At 23.8% G+C, this 18,148-nt stretch overlaps 6 protein-coding genes across 6 annotated transcripts; all 6 read right to left on the bottom strand.

Annotated features, from left to right (window-relative positions):
* Positions 1-937: 937 nt before the first annotated feature.
* LOC128957356 (alpha-soluble NSF attachment protein-like) lies at positions 938-2,826 on the bottom strand. The gene is made up of 4 exons (XM_054303104.1): positions 2,545-2,826; positions 2,315-2,394; positions 1,451-1,812; positions 938-1,370 (listed from the first exon to the last, which is right to left on the bottom strand). The coding sequence occupies exons 1-4, from the start codon at positions 2,634-2,636 to the stop codon at positions 1,026-1,028; spliced, it is 879 nt and encodes a 292-aa protein (XP_054159079.1). The 5' UTR covers positions 2,637-2,826; the 3' UTR covers positions 938-1,025.
* A 1,406-nt stretch (positions 2,827-4,232) lies between these two features.
* On the bottom strand, positions 4,233-6,763 carry LOC128957049 (uncharacterized). Its single transcript, XM_054302769.1, has 3 exons — positions 6,739-6,763; positions 5,657-6,264; positions 4,233-4,835 (listed from the first exon to the last, which is right to left on the bottom strand). Exons 1-3 carry the CDS (start codon positions 6,761-6,763, stop codon positions 4,233-4,235), a joined length of 1,236 nt encoding a protein of 411 aa, XP_054158744.1.
* Positions 6,764-8,858: 2,095 nt separating this feature from the next.
* Positions 8,859-9,651, bottom strand: LOC128957039 (pseudouridine-5'-phosphatase-like). Its single transcript, XM_054302759.1, has 2 exons — positions 9,519-9,651; positions 8,859-9,445 (listed from the first exon to the last, which is right to left on the bottom strand). The coding sequence occupies exons 1-2, from the start codon at positions 9,649-9,651 to the stop codon at positions 8,859-8,861; spliced, it is 720 nt and encodes a 239-aa protein (XP_054158734.1).
* Positions 9,652-11,250: 1,599 nt separating this feature from the next.
* LOC128955657 (pseudouridine-5'-phosphatase-like) lies at positions 11,251-12,697 on the bottom strand. The gene is made up of 2 exons (XM_054301333.1): positions 12,560-12,697; positions 11,251-11,966 (listed from the first exon to the last, which is right to left on the bottom strand). The coding sequence occupies exons 1-2, from the start codon at positions 12,687-12,689 to the stop codon at positions 11,368-11,370; spliced, it is 729 nt and encodes a 242-aa protein (XP_054157308.1). The 5' UTR covers positions 12,690-12,697; the 3' UTR covers positions 11,251-11,367.
* Positions 12,698-13,965: 1,268 nt separating this feature from the next.
* LOC128957028 (pseudouridine-5'-phosphatase-like) lies at positions 13,966-14,813 on the bottom strand. Its single transcript, XM_054302747.1, has 2 exons — positions 14,681-14,813; positions 13,966-14,555 (listed from the first exon to the last, which is right to left on the bottom strand). The coding sequence occupies exons 1-2, from the start codon at positions 14,811-14,813 to the stop codon at positions 13,966-13,968; spliced, it is 723 nt and encodes a 240-aa protein (XP_054158722.1).
* Positions 14,814-16,317: 1,504 nt separating this feature from the next.
* LOC128955625 (pseudouridine-5'-phosphatase-like) lies at positions 16,318-17,119 on the bottom strand. The gene is made up of 2 exons (XM_054301302.1): positions 16,997-17,119; positions 16,318-16,910 (listed from the first exon to the last, which is right to left on the bottom strand). Exons 1-2 carry the CDS (start codon positions 17,100-17,102, stop codon positions 16,318-16,320), a joined length of 699 nt encoding a protein of 232 aa, XP_054157277.1. The 5' UTR covers positions 17,103-17,119.
* Between the last annotated feature and the right edge of the window lie 1,029 nt (positions 17,120-18,148).

The raw sequence follows: 18,148 nt of genomic DNA, 5'->3' as shown, positions 1-18,148 counted from the left end.
GCTAATAATAAAGTTTTGAAAAAATATATTAAACATTTCAATCAAATAAAAATTTTAAATAATTTGTTAAAATTAATAATTAAATAGTTATGTAATGTTTTTTTTTAAATCTCAAAACATAACTGGAATGTTTAGCAAATTATTTAAAAAAAAATTATTTGTGTTTAAAACATTTATGTAAATATACAGAAATCTACCGCGGTAATTATTTTTTTATAGTAGATTGATACTGGTAACTTATTTGTACCCGAAAACAAACATTACCGTAATTTACCGATAAATCATAACAAATATTACCCGGTAAATAATCGGAACAAAAAATTAATTTAAACTTTTAAAATAATCAATTTAATTTGTTGTTATTATTGAAAATCACTTAACAAATTAACAACAAAAATAAATAATAATAATATCAACATATAATTATAAATATATAAAAAAAAATTACTTAAAAAAATTACATTATTTATAAATTGTGTAGTAATTAAACTAAATTTGTCTTTTAATGTTTTTAATGATTAAATCTGTATCAATAATAATAATAATAATAATAATCGGTTATATCGATCACTATTATTATTATTAACTAAATAAATCTGAGATCTCATTGATGAAAAAACCCATAGGGGGGATACCAAAGGGGGTGGTATATAGTCTTACAATGAGATCTCATAATAGGTGATCAACATAACCAAACATTTCAAATCTAATTGAAAAAAAAATTGTCACCAAAAAAAACATATGTTGTAAATCACTCAATCAATTAGTAGTATTTTTTTTGAAATAAAAAAAACAAACATTACTACACAATCATAATAATTGTAATTAAAAAAAAAAAAATCAAAATAATAATTAAATAATAATAATAGTTATTATATATCTATATACTTTTCTGTCTTAAATCTGGTCATTAATTTTAAATATATGTATATATATATATATATATATAATTATATATATATTTTAATCTACTTTTGATATGAGATCCGACACATAGACACACACACGGTTTGGATCTCTTATTATTATTTCATATCCGAATCTGACTCTATTTGCTTCTTAACTTTCAATAGTATGGCTGTAAACCATTGATCCAGTCGTGAAATCGAGTCGTAGTCCTGTATGACAGCCGTAAAGCCGTCCACATCGGCCTCTTCGAGCTTTTCCAACAACTGTTTAATTAGTTTACATTCCCGGGCGTCGGTAAACTGCGGATACATTTCTTCGTACTTTTTGACGGCCATCTGAGCGTTCAACGAATCGATACACATGTGACACAGCGCCGCCCGAAAGTAATAATCTTTGGCCGCATACTTCAACAGTGGCGACTCAATCGATGAATTGGCTACCGATTCGTAGATATCGATTGCCTGTATATATAGAAATAATTATCGGTAAGTTATCGGTAAAACAACAATATCACGGGTCACGGGAGCACCACGTGAACAACCTTTTGGTACTGTTCCAGTTGGGCAGCATATCGGGCAACAATCAACAGACATCGGTTGGCGCTAGTATTGGATTCTTCGCCCTTATAGTAATCGGCCGCCTGTTCGTAGTGTGTCAACGCTTTTTCAATGTCCACGCACTCGGTTTCGTAGATTTCCGCAACAGTCATATGGTGTTTGGCCGCAATAGTAAACCGGCCCATATCCGTATAGATTTCGATGGCTTTCATAATACAGTTGACCGCTTCCTGGGGGTCGGCCTTTTTGAAACAATTCCCGGCGTCGACAAAGGCCGAACCAGAGTCGTGTTTGTTGCCGCTCTTCAAGTGCAGGACAGCCGCCTCGCAGAATGCACTGCCGGCCGCTGTGTGTGTGTGTGTGTTTGTGAATTACCGGAGAGATGAAAGATAACCAACCAATCAATCGGGTGGTCCATCATTGAGATGGTCAGTGGTTGTCGGCGGGAGGACAGAGAGAGACAGAGATAAACAGAGAGAGAGAGAGAGAGAGAGAGAGATAAACAGAGAGAGAAAGAGATATAAACAGAGAGAAAGAGAKAAACAGAGAGAGACAGAGAGAGAGAGAGAGAGAGASAGAGAGAGAGAGAGAGAGAGAGAGAGAGAGAGAGAGAGAGAGAGAGAGAGAGAGAGAGAGAGAGAGAGAGAGAGAGAGAGAGAGAGAGAGAGAGAGAGAGAGAGAGAGAGAGAGAGAGAGAGAGAGAGAGAGAGAGAGAGAGAGAGAGAGAGAGAGAAGAGAGAGAGAGAGACAGAGWGAGAGACAGAGAGAGAAATGGATATATAAAAAACAAACAGTTAGTATTCAAATCAAATTAGGATCAGTAGGAGTAGTAGTAGTCGTGTCCATACCGTTCCACTTCTTGGCCATCTTGAAACTGTTGGCCGCTCTCACATACAGTTCAATAGCTTCGTCCTGACGGGAACCGCCGCTTTGGTCACCAAAAAAAAAACCAAAACAAAACAAACAGATTAGTCACCCGAATAAATATTAATGATTTGTTTTCAATCAAATCAATCAATCAATCAATTGGTGGTCAGCAGCGGCGGTTAAGAAAAAAATTTGAAAATAATATACAAACCCGAGTAGACCGCCGAAGAATCCCTGCGAAGACCGAAGTTTTTTCTGGGCTTCGGCTAAATATTGTTGTCCTTTGGCTTCGGCGTCGGCCATAATTTGATTGGTTGTTTGTTTTGGTCACTACACCCGATTCACAAAGTAGTGGTAATAATCAGACAATTGATTGATTGATTGATTGTTTTGCTGAAGAGGTTTAACCCAATCTTATCGTTGGTATTGTTGTTGTTGTTGTTGTTGTTGTCGATAGCAGTAGTAGTGGTAGTGATAGTAGTGTTCAATGTTTTTCAATGTATTCAATGAGTCAATCATTTTATTAATACATTACTACAGTATATACAGAGTGTGTAATACTGTAGTAAATATAGATTATATTCAAAACCAAAACACAAATATTAGTAGAAGCATCACAAGCATAGACATAGATTTTTTTAGCATAGATTACACTTAATACTGTGTGTGTGTGTATACATACAAATAAAATAGTGTGTGTATAATAATAATAAAAAAAATTTTTAAACTCCGCCCCCCCATCTAAACATTAAACACTAATATTGTGCGCATATACACTACATACACTTACATTGTTTTAATGGCTGACCATTATTGTTTTGGTTTTGAATATAATCAAACTGTTTTATTTTTAAATGTACGTAGCGCAAGCGTATTATATTTTTATTATATATAGACGTAATTTATGATATTTTTTTTATATGTATGATGTACTAAATAATATATTGATTTTTATTCTACTTGTAATTAGAATATAATAATTAAGTTTAGAATATTTTTAAAAAAAAAATTTATGTTTAAGTTAACTAGTTTACTTTTTAAAAAATAATTTTATAATTTTTTTATATAAATTTATTTTATTTAGTAATTAAAAATTATTATTAATTTACAAAATAAACTAGTACATTATTTATTTATTTTTATAAAAATTAGTATTGTATTTATAATTATTTTTTTTTGCATTATTAAAATTAAACTAGTTTATTTTATTATTGTTTTTAAATTGTTTAAAATAGAATTTATAATTTAAAAAAATAAAAAATAAAATTATAACTTAATGTTTATAATATTACTGATTGCTACTATAGATAATATAATTTAATTAATTTAATATAAGAAAATTAAATTTATTAAATATAATTAATATTTACAATAATATTATATTAATTATTATTATTACATGAACCAGTTATTTGTCCGAAAAATATATTAAAAGTTATAAAAAAATATAGTTATAATATAAACTAATAATAAAATTTATTAGTTTATATTATATTAWATATTATTWTTATTATTAAATAAAAAATAATAAATGATTTTTTTGGTGTGTGTGTGTGTGTGTGTACAGTATGTGTCAATGATACCTAAAATCAAAAATAATTTATATATATGTATATATATAATTAAAATATTTATAAAAAATATAGTTATAATATAGTCTAATAATAAAATTTATTAGTTTATATTATATTATATATTATTATTATTATTAAATCAAATTGCAATGTAATAATTTTTTATAAAAAAAATTAAACATATTATAATATATTGTATTAAACAAATAAAATAATAATGATTGATGTATATATATATATATAATATACAGTATATTTTATTTATTAACTAAATTAATATTTATAAATTATTGCAATTATTTTTTGTTGTTGCAAATAATTAATTTCAATCCCAAGTCAAGTGTTGGCCAATGGTTTTAGTGCTGCCGACAACCATATAGCGATCGGTTACCGTATTTGACTTATAATTACCCGAACACTGGGCTATCAGCGATAGTATAAACGATTTGGTTTGCCAACAACAGGGCACTGGATCTACGGGACAGGAACGGGACTCTTGTTGTTGTTGATGACCCGATACCGGACTTATCCATTGTTTGGCAATCCTAATGATATCCAATTCGCATTCAATCACTTTATCAATGATTGTTTGCATAGCCTCTTGAATACTACAGCCCTCGTTAACTGCCGTCACCGCAACTGTATTGCTATACATATGTCGCAAAATAGTCGACTCGTCGATATCATTGATATCCACTAAATCTAAACCATTGGTACCATCGGTTGACAATTTGGCCAACAGTTTGCCCACTGATACCAACTCTTTGTTAAACGAAAACAAATCATTAACATAGAGTATATGCAAAACAGTTAGATCCATAAGCTGTTGTAGCCGTGGGTCGAGCCAATCGGTTTCGGGTAATACATAGTCGTGTAAGTACTCTAATACAACAAAACAAGTGCGAACACCGGCAGCTTTTTTACGTATCTATTAATTAAATTAATTAAATTAAATTAATTAAATATATTTTTATTAAAGTTTTATATATTAACTTAAAATATTAATTATATTTTTGTACTTAATATATCTAATTAGATATAAATATTTATAAATGTCTAATTAGTAAATTATTTATTACTATTTTATTGATATACTTTTAAACTGTGACTAAATAATTATCCATTAAAATATAACTATAACTATAACTATTTTTATAGATAAATTAGATAAAATAAATTGTTGTTTTTTAAATTTTAAATTTATGAAATAATTCATATTAATTGCTATATTAAAAATAATTTAAGGTAGCGTTTAATAAACTAAACAAAAATTACCATGTAACATTACTATAGAAATATCAATAATAAAAAAGTTTAAAAAAATATTTTATTACTATATTTTTAAAACACACACACACTAACTAACCAAAATATTAAAAAATAAATTTAAATAATTTGAAAAAATATATTTATATAATTTAAAAAAATATATATTTATATAATTTAAAAAAATATATATTTATATAATTTAAAAAAATATATATTTATATAATTTAAAAAAATATATATTTATATAATTTAAAAAAATATATATTTATATAATTTAAAAAAATATATATTTATATAATTTAAAAAATATATATTTATATAATTTTAAAAAATATATATTTATATAATTTAAAAAAATATATATTTATATAATTTAAAAAAATATATTTATATAATTTAAAAAAATATATTTATATAATTTTAAAAAATAATTAATTAATTAAATAAAAAAAAAATTTTATTAAATAAATCAACACTTACTTCAAGTATTTCATTCAACGTAACTGGCGATCCGTGCCTATCGTCAAACAGTTGCCGTTCCTCGACATTGCCGGCACAGTAGTCATCCCATACCTGAACAAACCGTAACCATTGATCCGAATTATACGATCTGTAAATCTCGTAAAATATTTCGTAACCGCTCCTAACGTACGACCGAAATTGGTCGTAATACCCGGCCGATCGGCCAGTACCGATTGACCTTAACAGTGCCATCACTTGACCCCATACCCGGCGACAACTGACCAAATCGATAGCCTGACCCCAATCTTCTTCGTTGTGATCATCGAGTATGAAAAAATACATAAACATCTGTACCATAGTATAGTATTTATCCACACGGGGACAGTAGGGCAGTATGAATGCCGGCATCAACGATACCGATTCCAGTTTCCCGTAGATTTTGGCCGATATCTGACTTCCCCTAAACTGTTTGTCTGCCCATTGCCTGAGCAGATGTTCGTGTGTGATGTCGATCGGACATCGGCTGAATAGGAAGGCTGTCGTAAACTTGGGAACGGGATATTTGCACGGATAGTATCGCAGTTTTTTGTCGCAATTGTTAATTAAATTGTTTTTTCCAACTATTTCTATATCAATAAAAAAAATAACAATTAGATATTTTAATTAAGATATATTATTCAATTATAATGTATGAAAACAAAAACAAAATTGTTTATTAGGTTATAGATAACAATTAAGTATTATTTTTTTTTTTGAAAAAAGTTATTTATATTTTTATCAATGTACTTTTTTTTATCAAATTAAAAATTAATAAATATTATTTGTATTTTTTTTAGAAACAAAAATATGATTAACTATATCATGATTTTAAGATATAATTTATAAATAAGATATTTTTTTAGTTTAACTACAAAATAATAATAAATTTTTATAAAAGATTAAAAGCTTATATTTCTAAAAGATTAATATTAATTATTACAGTAGTATTTTATAGTTAATTTTTTTAGAAAAAACAATTAAAAATAGCTTATTTAAATTGAATTAATATAATTAAAATAATTTTTATAAAACTTTATAAATAAATAAATAAAATTAATTACCTTGTTTATCGTTAACTTGTGGCATTGTTTCTAAGTTTTTAATAATAATTTTTTTTAACTTAATATTGATGACTATATATAAATATATATTCAAAATGTTTAAAATTATTACTACTATATATCAATAATATATATATATATATATTTTAAATTATCATGGAAAATTTTTTCTTTTTAAAAAATAATAATTTTAAATTATTTAGCATCAACTAAGTTCAATAGATTGACAGATAAATAATGATTATTCAACATAACCTATGTTACAATATATATATACTGATTGTGTGAATCTATTATTAGTGTTATTTAATGATAATATATTTTGTTTAACCAGTTTTTATATATTAATATATATATATATATATTTTAAAAAAATAATAATATAGTTTTGTAATACTTTTGTTAATCTGTAAACAATTTTTTTTAAATAAAAAATGTAATTTCTATTTACAGAATAATATTAAATAATATAATGATATAAGCGTTTACTGTGATGTCAATAACTAGTTATATATATGTATGTATGTGTGTGTGTGTGTGTGTGTGTGTGTGTATGTGTGTGTGTATGTGTGTGTATGTGTGTGTATGTGTGTGTATGTGTGTGTATGTGTGTGTATGTGTGTGTATGTGTGTGTATGTGTGTGTATGTGTGTGTATGTGTGTGTATGTGTGTGTGTATGTGTGTGTATGTGTGTGTATGTGTGTGTATGTGTGTGTATGTGTGTGTATGTGTGTGTATGTGTGTGTATGTGTGTGTATGTGTGTGTATTTGTGTGTATGTGTGTGTATGTGTGTGTATGTGTGTGTATGTGTGTATGTGTGTGTATGTGTGTGTATGTGTATGTATGTGTATGTATGTGTGTGTATGTGTGTATATGTGTGTGTATGTGTGTATATGTATGTGTATGTGTGTGTATGTATGTGTGTGTATGTGTTTGTATGTATGTATGTAAGTGTGTGTGTAACTAATGACCTTAACAATAACTACAATAACCTGATATACAATTTTTTTTTCATTTAGTAGTTTTTATAAAAAAAAGGAAATTTTTGCGAAATATTTTGAATAAATTATAACTTTATACTATAGATATTGTAGAATTTATAATATATACCTATATATATATATAATAGATTATGTAAAGTGCAATGTATGTTAAATGTAAAAATAAAATTTGATATTGGCAAGTACATTTTTGTTGTTGTATAAATTATATATATATATATATATATATATATATATATATATATATATATATATATAGATATTAAATACTAGATGTTTAAATTAGTTTGTCCTTCAAAAAAAAATATGCACCTAATTTGATTGACAACATAAAATTTTTTATTTTTTTAAAAAAAAAACGTGAGCACCTGTTTTGTTATTTATATAATTTTATTTTTTAGTTGTAATTTTAAATTTATATACTAAACAATTTAATTAGTATATTGATAGGTGCAGAAAAATATTATTGTTATTATTAAAACATTAATACAAGTAATTAATTAAATTTAAAAAAAAAATTATATAAATGTTGTAAAAACCTGAATATATAATATTTTTATTATTGATTATAATTTTAAATTTATAATTATTATATTATTATATTATTATTACAACATAATAATAATTATTAATAAAAAAAATTAAAACAAACAATTTCATAAAATTATTTATTAAATTACTGAAAACAATTATTTGAGTCTTAAGATTAATAATAATAATAATAATAATAAATATAATATCATATTTATTTAGTAATTAATTATTGCTTTATTAATTATCATACAGGAGAGAGTCATAAAACTTAATATTATTTATAAATTTAAATATATATATAAAAAATATTTTAATTAAATAAAATTTAATTTATTATTATTATTTACAAATTGTTTGATATATTATTGATATCCGAGTCACAAACAAATGCAAACAATTTAATATTTTTTAATTTAAAAAAAATAAATATTTTTAATTAGTTTTAGTAATCATATTCATAGAGTTTCTAGATTAAATAAAAAAAGTATTTAATTTTTTTTTTAAAATTGCTAATTATAAAAAAAAATTATCATGCGAAAAAAAGTTATTTAAAATAAAATTCAAATCTAAATTACCCTTTAGTTCAATCATCATACGGGGGTAGACCTACTGATTCGGGTCTAAAATCATCGAAACTATCGGCAATACATGTAATCCTATTGGCAACGGCATCAAAGTTGACAGTTTTCCGGTCGTTAATCAACAATGTTTTCATACCGGTAGCCAAAGCACCGGTAATACCAGTCAACGAGTCCTCAACAATCAGTACGTTATCATAGCTTAGCGGTTGTGTTTGGAAACGTCCGGCACAAACATAGTAGACATCGGGTTCGGGTTTCTGGCGCCTAACATCCGGATCGTCCCAACCGCTTACCATATGCTCAAAATTGATACCCTGGCGAAAATATTGGCCAAACTGGCCAGAAAGTCTAGCCATGTTTTGACTGGTGTTGGCCGTGGCCACTGCCATCGGTATCCTATGTCGGCGCAAATGCCGGACCAGTCGGTCGACACCCGGTATGAGCGACAGTGCAGGCGATTCGTAAACCCTGTCGACCAGCTCTTGGACTACAGTCTGTCTGTCGACTAAACCGTTGTCCGCCGGGCCGTGAATTGTGTCCAAAAATTTATTGAAAAATATTGGTATACTTTTCAATGATGGTATACCATCTATAATAAAATAGTATATTAAATATATATATATATATATATATATATATTTAGTTATTGGTAATTGACTTACTCCGGATGTCCTCATCAAGTGTTTTGCCGTAACTTCGGGCATAATCGGCAAACACATAGCCGACTGAATTAATTGTGTTAACGAGAGTACCGTCCAAATCAAATATAACGTGTGTTATCGGTGTTATTGACATTATTATAATTATTATTTAGATTTAATATTTAATTATTAAAGTTATTATTTAATTATTAAAGTTATTATTTAATTATTAAAGTTATTATTTAATTATTAAAATTATTATTTAATTATTAAAGTTATTATTTAGAATTAATATTTATTTGTTATAATTATTATTTAGATTTAATATTTAATTATTATTATAATTAATATTTAATTAATATTTAGAATTAATATTATGATTTATATTCAATTATTACAATAAATATTTAATTATTATTTTTATTAATTAATATTTACACAATTTATTAATATTTTTTTTTTAGAAAAATACAAATTAATAAATAACAAACAAACAGAAAATTTCTCTGTAAATTATTTTTTATATAAACAATTTTTTGGCAATTTATATATCAATATTAAAAAAAATAAAATCTTGATTTAAAAAATATATATCTATGATTATCTAACTTTGATTAAACTACTGTACAATATATACTGTATGTTTATATATATTTGCAAAAATTTGCTTTCAACTACAATTTTACTTATTTAAATAAATTAATGTTAATATTATTATTAGATTTTTTTTAAATGATTCAGTCTATTATAAACAAAATACTGTATATAATTAATAGTTAAATTAATCAAATAATAATAATAAAAATAGAAAAACTTCATAATTATTATGGCATTGAATTTTATAATCATTTAGTACTGTAATAATTATACTGTACTTTAAAATTTGTTATACTGTATGTAATGTGTTTTATTTGTTGTTGAATTTAGATATTTAGATATCATAATATTTGGAAATATTATATATAATTATTTATATTATTACTAAACATTAAACATGTTTTAGTTTGATAACAAAAAAAATCTTTAGATATACTCAACGATAGTTATCTATGTTTAAAAAAAAAGTTTTTTAAACTAATAAATCAGATTTTTTTTTGTTGCCGAACCCCCACCCACCTCCATCAAGTGCGATCGTAATATGTGAATTACCCCCCCTAAACAATATAAAAAATATACTTATATAAATTGGCTATATTTTTAAAAAAAATATTTTATTTTGGATATTTAAATATTGAATAATATGTACTTAATTTTAATTTTTTTATTATAAAATAATATTAATTATTAATATATAAAATTTGCTTAAAAAAATTATAACATAATTATCAAAAAATAAAACTTTTATTATTATTATTATTTTATATAATAAATGCCTATTAAGTTATTATATTTGTAAGTTAAACAATATTTTTTAAAAAATAATTATTTATAAATTATAAAAAAACTTGAATTGATTTATAATTAATTGATAATATTATTTATTTTATATATATTTAGTTTTCTACAAAACATATTTTTTTGGTACTTGGATTAAATAAATAATTATTATTAAATAGTTTAATTGTTAATTATATAAAAGTATCATGCTAAATTAATAATAACCTATAATATTATTTATAATATTAAAACAATATTATTTGTAATAAAATTCAATCTAATTATTCATTTAGATATCATTCATAATTTAAGTATTTTTTAATTTTTAAAAAAATGTTTTTAATTTTAGTTTTATACATAAATCATATTCATTCAAGATTCTAGATTAAATAAATAATTATTTATAATTTTTTAATTGCTAATTATATAAAAGTATCATGCTAAAAAAACTTATTTAAATTAAAAAAAAAATTCAATCTAATTATCATTTAGTTCAATCATAATACGGGGGTAGACCTACTGATTCGGGCCTAAAATCATCGAAACTATTGGCAATACATGTGATCCTATCTGTCAATCCCTTAAAGTTAGTCCGTTTTTGGTCGTTAACTAACAATGTTTTCATCAAACCGGTAGCCAATGCACCGGTAATACCGATTAGCGAGTCCTCAACAATCAGTACGTTATCATAGCTTAGCGGCGGTTGTGTTCGGAAACGTTTAGCACAAACATAGTAGACATCCGGAGCGGGTTTATTGCGTACAACATCCGGATCGTCCCAACCCATAACTACGTGACTAAAATGTAGGCCTTCCTCGAAATAATTGCCAAAATTTTTGTTTAACAACAACGACTCATAATGACGTCCAATACCGCCCGATGCTATGGCCATCGGTATGTTGTGTCTGTACAGATGCTGAACAAGTCGGTTGACTCCAGGTATGAGTGCTAAATCTGGCGACTCGTATGTCTGGTCTAAAATGGATTCTTCAAATTCATTAGGATCTGGTATACGGGGGGCTCCGGGACCATGAATTTGATTCATAAATTCATTATAATATGGTTGACTGTTTGGTGATGTGATAATATTATCTAATATATGAATATAAATTTTATATTAATATAATATACAATAAGTTATATATATAATATACAATAAGTTATATATATAATATACAATAAGTTATATATATAATATACAATATATATCTATAATATACAATATATATATATAATATACTATATACATATAATATACAATAAGTTATTTATATATAATTTATATCAGTGATCAAAATTACAAATATATATATATATATATATTATAATTTATATTAATAGATATTGGTTAAAATTAAAATATAAATACAAATTTTCAAATGTGGTTAATTGAATGACGTTAATTTTGTTCAATGAAAAAGTTATCATGATAAATTAATTTTTTTTATCACTGATATTTAACAATATATTATTATTATTTATTTAGATTTTAATTTATAGTTATATATTAATTATTATTAATTATTATTTTTAACTTTTTTATATTTTCAAATTGACAAATTGATTATATATATATATATTGTTATACTTTATATTGTAATACTTTATTTTGTTAAATATAAGTATATTTTGATATATATATATATTGTTATATATATTGTTATATATATTGTTATATAACTTACTTATTAGATCCGGTGATACAGTTTTACCGAAACTATTGGCATAAATTGCAATTTGTTTGGCCATTGTGTCCATTGTGTTAATCAATGTGCCGTCCAAATCAAATATCACATGTGTTGTTACCGATGACATATTATACTTTAAATCTATCAAATAAATACTTATACTGTATATACTGAGTACAGTATATATATAGCATAAAAAATATGATATACTTATCAAAATATTTTCTTTATATCAATTTTGTTTTTTTAATTAATTAATTATCTTATAATTAAATATTAATTTTTTACACATATTTTTAAACTATATATATATATAAAAAAAATTTCTAGTGTTCTGTTACATAATGTACTTATATATTGATAAATAAAAATAATATTAATAAAGTCTAAAAATAATTAAAAAAAAACAAAACAAAATTCATATATAATATGATTTATAATTAACAAAATTTATATTAAATAAATACAGTATTTTCTAAATCACAATAACTATCATATAATTTGTAATTTACTGTTAATTGTTTTTTTTTGTTGTAATTATTTTATTTTTGTCACAATCACTACCACAACTCATAATTCAAATTATATCAGTGCATATATTGACACAAATAATATATATTTACTTTTATTTATACAAAACATGTTTTTTTTGTAAACATAACAACTAAAAGTAATTTATTTTTATTAGACGCTTTTAAAATACATAATTAATTAATTTTAAAACATATTTAATAATTCAATTAAATAAATAAATAAAACATAAAAATTATATAATAATTTTTATTGCGAGTAACTGAATGATAAAAAATCATTATATTTGTAATAATAATAATATTATTATTATTATATTTTTAATTTATTTTATTTTATACAAAACATATACATTAAGCTACTTGATAAAATAAATGATTATTTAATTTTTAATTGCTAATTAGAAAAGTATCATGCTAAATTACTAATAATTATAATATTATTTATAAAACCAAAAAAACTTATTTAAATAAAATTAAAATCTAATTATCATTGATATCATATTTATAAGACTGTTTTAAATTACCTATTAAATAATTTTTAGAAAAAATAATATTTAATAATTCAATGATACAAATAAAAATAATAAAACATAAAATATAATAATTTATTCCGAGTCACAAACAAATGCAAACAATTTAATATTTTTTATTTTTTTAAAAAAATAAATATTTTTAATTAATTTTAGTTTTATAGATATATCAATGATATAATATCATATTCATTCAAAGCTTCTAGATTAAATAAATAATTATTTAATTACTAATTATAAAAGTATCATGCTAAATTAATAATAACTATAATATTATTTATTATACCAAAAAAAAACTTATTTAAAATAAAATTCAAATCTAAATTATCATTTAATTAGTTCAATCATCATACGGGGGTAGACCTACTGATTCGGGCCTAAAATCATCGAAACTATCGACAATACATGTAATCCTATTGGCGACGGCATCAAAGTCGCAATTTTTCCGATCGTTAATCAACAATGTTTTCATACCGGTATCCAAAGCACCGGTAATACCAGTCAACGAGTCCTCAACAATCAGTACGTTATCCAAGCTTTGCGGTTGTGTTTGGAAACGTTTAGCACAAACAAAGTAGACATCGGGTGCCGGTTTATTGCGGCTAACATCGGGATCATCCCAACCGCATACCAGATGATCAAAATTCACTCCACGGCGAAAATAGTCGCCTAAATTCCTAACAATTTTGGCCAGATTTGGACTGTTGTTGCCGGTGGCCACTGCCATCGGTATCCTATGTCGGCGCAAATGCTGAACCAGTCGGTCGACACCCGGTATGAGCGACAGCTGAGGCGATTCGTAAATCTCGTCTATCATCTCCTTGACTATAGTTTCTCTATCGACTGATCCGTCGTCGACCGCCGGGCCGTGAATTGTGTCCAAAAATTTATTAAAATATACCGAAAAATTTGTCAAATTTGGTATACCCTCTATATATGTATTAATATATTACAAACAGTTAGATAATCATAAATTATGGCCTTAAAAAAATTACTATACTATACATAAGCTACTGGGGGTGGGGGTGGGGAGGGAGAGGTAGGTAATCACTTACTCCGGATGTCCTCATCCAGTGTTTTGCCGTAATTTCGGGCATAATTGACAAATATATTGACGATTGAATTGACTGAATCAACGATAATGCCGTCCAAATCAAATATAACGTGTGTTATCGGTGTTATTGACATTATTATTATTATTATTATTAATATTTAATAATATTTAATTATAATAAGTTTTATTTTTGTTGATATTATTATATAATTAAATTATGATTTAATTTATACCGTATATACCGACATAAATTACAAGCAAAAAAAAATAATGCTTAATATATTTATATTTTTATATATAAACTATTTAATTTTTTTACAATATATTTAATAACTTTTATATTTATATGTATGTTTGAAAAATTAGATTTCAATTACAATTTGACTTATTTTAAAAAAATGTTATATTAGTAGTAGTTTTAGTAGAAAAAAGTAATATTAATTTACAGATTAATTGTTTTTAACTATTTAGTCTATTATAAACAAAATAATTAATAGTGAAGTAATAAAATAATTAAAAAAAAAATTGATAGAAAACTTTGATTATTTTTATTATTATTATGACATTGAGTTTTATTATCAGTAATTTCTAGTAAAATCCACTGTTTTTATTGTAGTGTATCTCAATATCTTAGATCAAAAATTAAGGTACACTTTATGTTATAATAAATCAAAAAAATTTTTTTTTAACTATTAGTCCTAAAAAAATAATTAACTTTTTTTGGTTTAAATCCTAGAAAGTCACAGAAATAGCCCTAAAATTATAAGTTTTTTTAGTCCTATTTTTTGGTTACTTTTATTAACACTAGAAAGTAGTGTCTCTGATAATAACTTTTATATATATATATATATACTGTATATTTAAGATGATATGACAGTATGTTTGTGTTTTTGAATTTTTTACAGTAATATTATATACAGTAATATTTTTTATAATATACAATAATTATTTGATAACAATTATATTGTTTTACAATTGGCTATATTTTTAAAAATATTTTATAATTTTTTTTTTTGATAATTAGATAAAAAGAGCTTAATTTTTTAAAAAAATTATAAAATAATCAAACAAACAAAAAATTAAAATTATTAATATAGTAATTAAGGCAAAATCTAAGTGTCTATTCATTATATAATTTCAATGAAAATAACAACAAATAAATCTCTAAAAAAATAAAATAAAACTATATATAAAATATTTAATCATAAATATTACAGTATATTATGAATGATGTTATTATTATTATTATTACATTAAAAAAATTATATTGGTTTATAATAATTGCAAGTAAAACATAATAAGCAAGCAAAATAAATATTTATCTTTATTATGTAGTTTTTTAAAAAAAAAATAATTATATCGCATAGATAAATAATAATAAAAAATCAAAATTTATTCAGAGTAATAAAACTAAAAATAAATAATAATTTTTAAAAAACTATATTAATTATAAGTTTAATTATAATTATTTTTCTAGAAAACATCATATTTTTTTTAAAAAAAAACTATTTAATTTTAATGGCTATTAAAACAAAAATAATATTATAATAAATTAATAAAATAAATATTTATATATATATATATATATATATATATATAAAACTTCAATTAAATAAAATTTAAAATCTATTATTCTCTTTAATTATTATTGATATCATACGGGGGTAGACCTACTGATTCGGGTCTAAAGTTAGCGTACGTATCGGCAATACATGTAATCCTATTGGCGACGGCATCAAAGTCACAATCTTTACGGTCGTTAATCAACAATGTTTTCATACCGGTAGCCAAAGCACCGGTAATACCAGTCAACGAGTCCTCAACAATCAGTACGTTATCCAAGCTTTGCGGTTGTGTTTGGAAACGTTTGGCACAAACATAGTAGACATCGGGTTCGGGTTTCTTGCGTATGACATCCGGATCGTCCCAACCGCATACCAGATGATCAAAGTTGACTCCCCGGTGAAAATAGTCGCCAAAACGAGCGGCAACTTTTGCCATATGCCGACTACTGTTACCGGTGGCCACTGCCATCGGTATCCCATGTCGGCGCAGATGCCCGACCAGTCGGTCGACGCCCGGTATGAGCGCCAGTGCTGGCGATTGGTGAACCCCGTCGACAAACTGTTGCATTACTGACTTTCGGTCAACTGATCCGTTGCCCGGGCCGTGAATTGTGTCCAAAAATTGATTGAAAAATTTGACAATACTTTTCAAATTGGGTATACCCTCTATATTAGTACAGTATATTAAGATTAAACAATAGATTATTTAACACAAAAAAAATCTATACATTTAGTTAGTGGTAATGACTTACTCCGGATGTCCTCATCGAGTGTTTTGCCGTGACTTCGGGCATAATCGGCAAACACGTCGGCGATAACATCGATAGTGTTGACGATAGTGCCGTCCAAATCAAACATTACGTGAGTTACCGGTGTTATTGACATTATTATTATTATAAATATTTAATAATATTTAATAATTTTTTTAATAAATTATTTAATAATATTTAATAATATTTTAAATAAATTATTTAATAAAAAATAATTTTATTGAAAAAAATAATTAACAAACACACAAATAATTTATTATTATATTATTATTATTAAAATAATATATTAAAAAAAATCATAACAAAATAAAATTAAAATCTATAATATTTAAAATAATAACTTTAATTAAAAATATTACAATTATATTTATATATTTTTAAAAAATAAATAAATATTTCTTAAGTACAGTTTGATTTGAAAATAATATTTTTATATTATTACATAATACTGTTAAATAAAACAAAATAAAATAAAATAATTTTCAAAATTAATTGTTATGATTTAGTATATTAAAAAAAATTGTACTCAACTTATAATAAATTATAAAAATAGCCAAAACTTTACTTATAATGGCATTGAGTTTATTATCAGTAAATTGTAAGTATATGTGTATTAAATATATATATATATATATATATATATATATATATATATATATATATATATATATATTTTATATATTCAATGATTTATTTGATAACAAATAATAGTACATTCAGTTTATAATTATGTTATTTTATTTTCAAATTGAATTTATTTAATTATTTTTTTGGATCTCATTGATAATATGTACTTAATTTTTTAATATGAGATAACAATTAGAGTACATTATAATAATAATAATTATTATTATTATTATTAGAAAAACTTGTTAATAAATTATAAATATAAAACAAAAAAATAATAATATTTCAATTAATAATAATATTTTAGTAAGTATGACGTAAATATATTATAATTAATATAATAAATCAAATAAATTATTTAAATAACAATATAATGTTTTTTAAAAAATAAATAAATAATATGTTTCACGTCATTCATATTAAAAATTTTTAATTTAATATTTTAAATTATATACACTTTATATAATGTATACTAATTTTTTTTGATTTTTTTAAAAAAATGATTTA

Source organism: Oppia nitens, unplaced genomic scaffold, assembly GCF_028296485.1.
Source record: "Oppia nitens isolate AA-2021 unplaced genomic scaffold, nextdenovo-longstitch-racon4-pilon3 scaffold12_pilon_pilon_pilon, whole genome shotgun sequence".
Lineage (NCBI taxonomy): Eukaryota > Metazoa > Arthropoda > Arachnida > Sarcoptiformes > Oppiidae > Oppia > Oppia nitens.
This window is presented reverse-complemented; position numbering and strand designations above follow the sequence as displayed.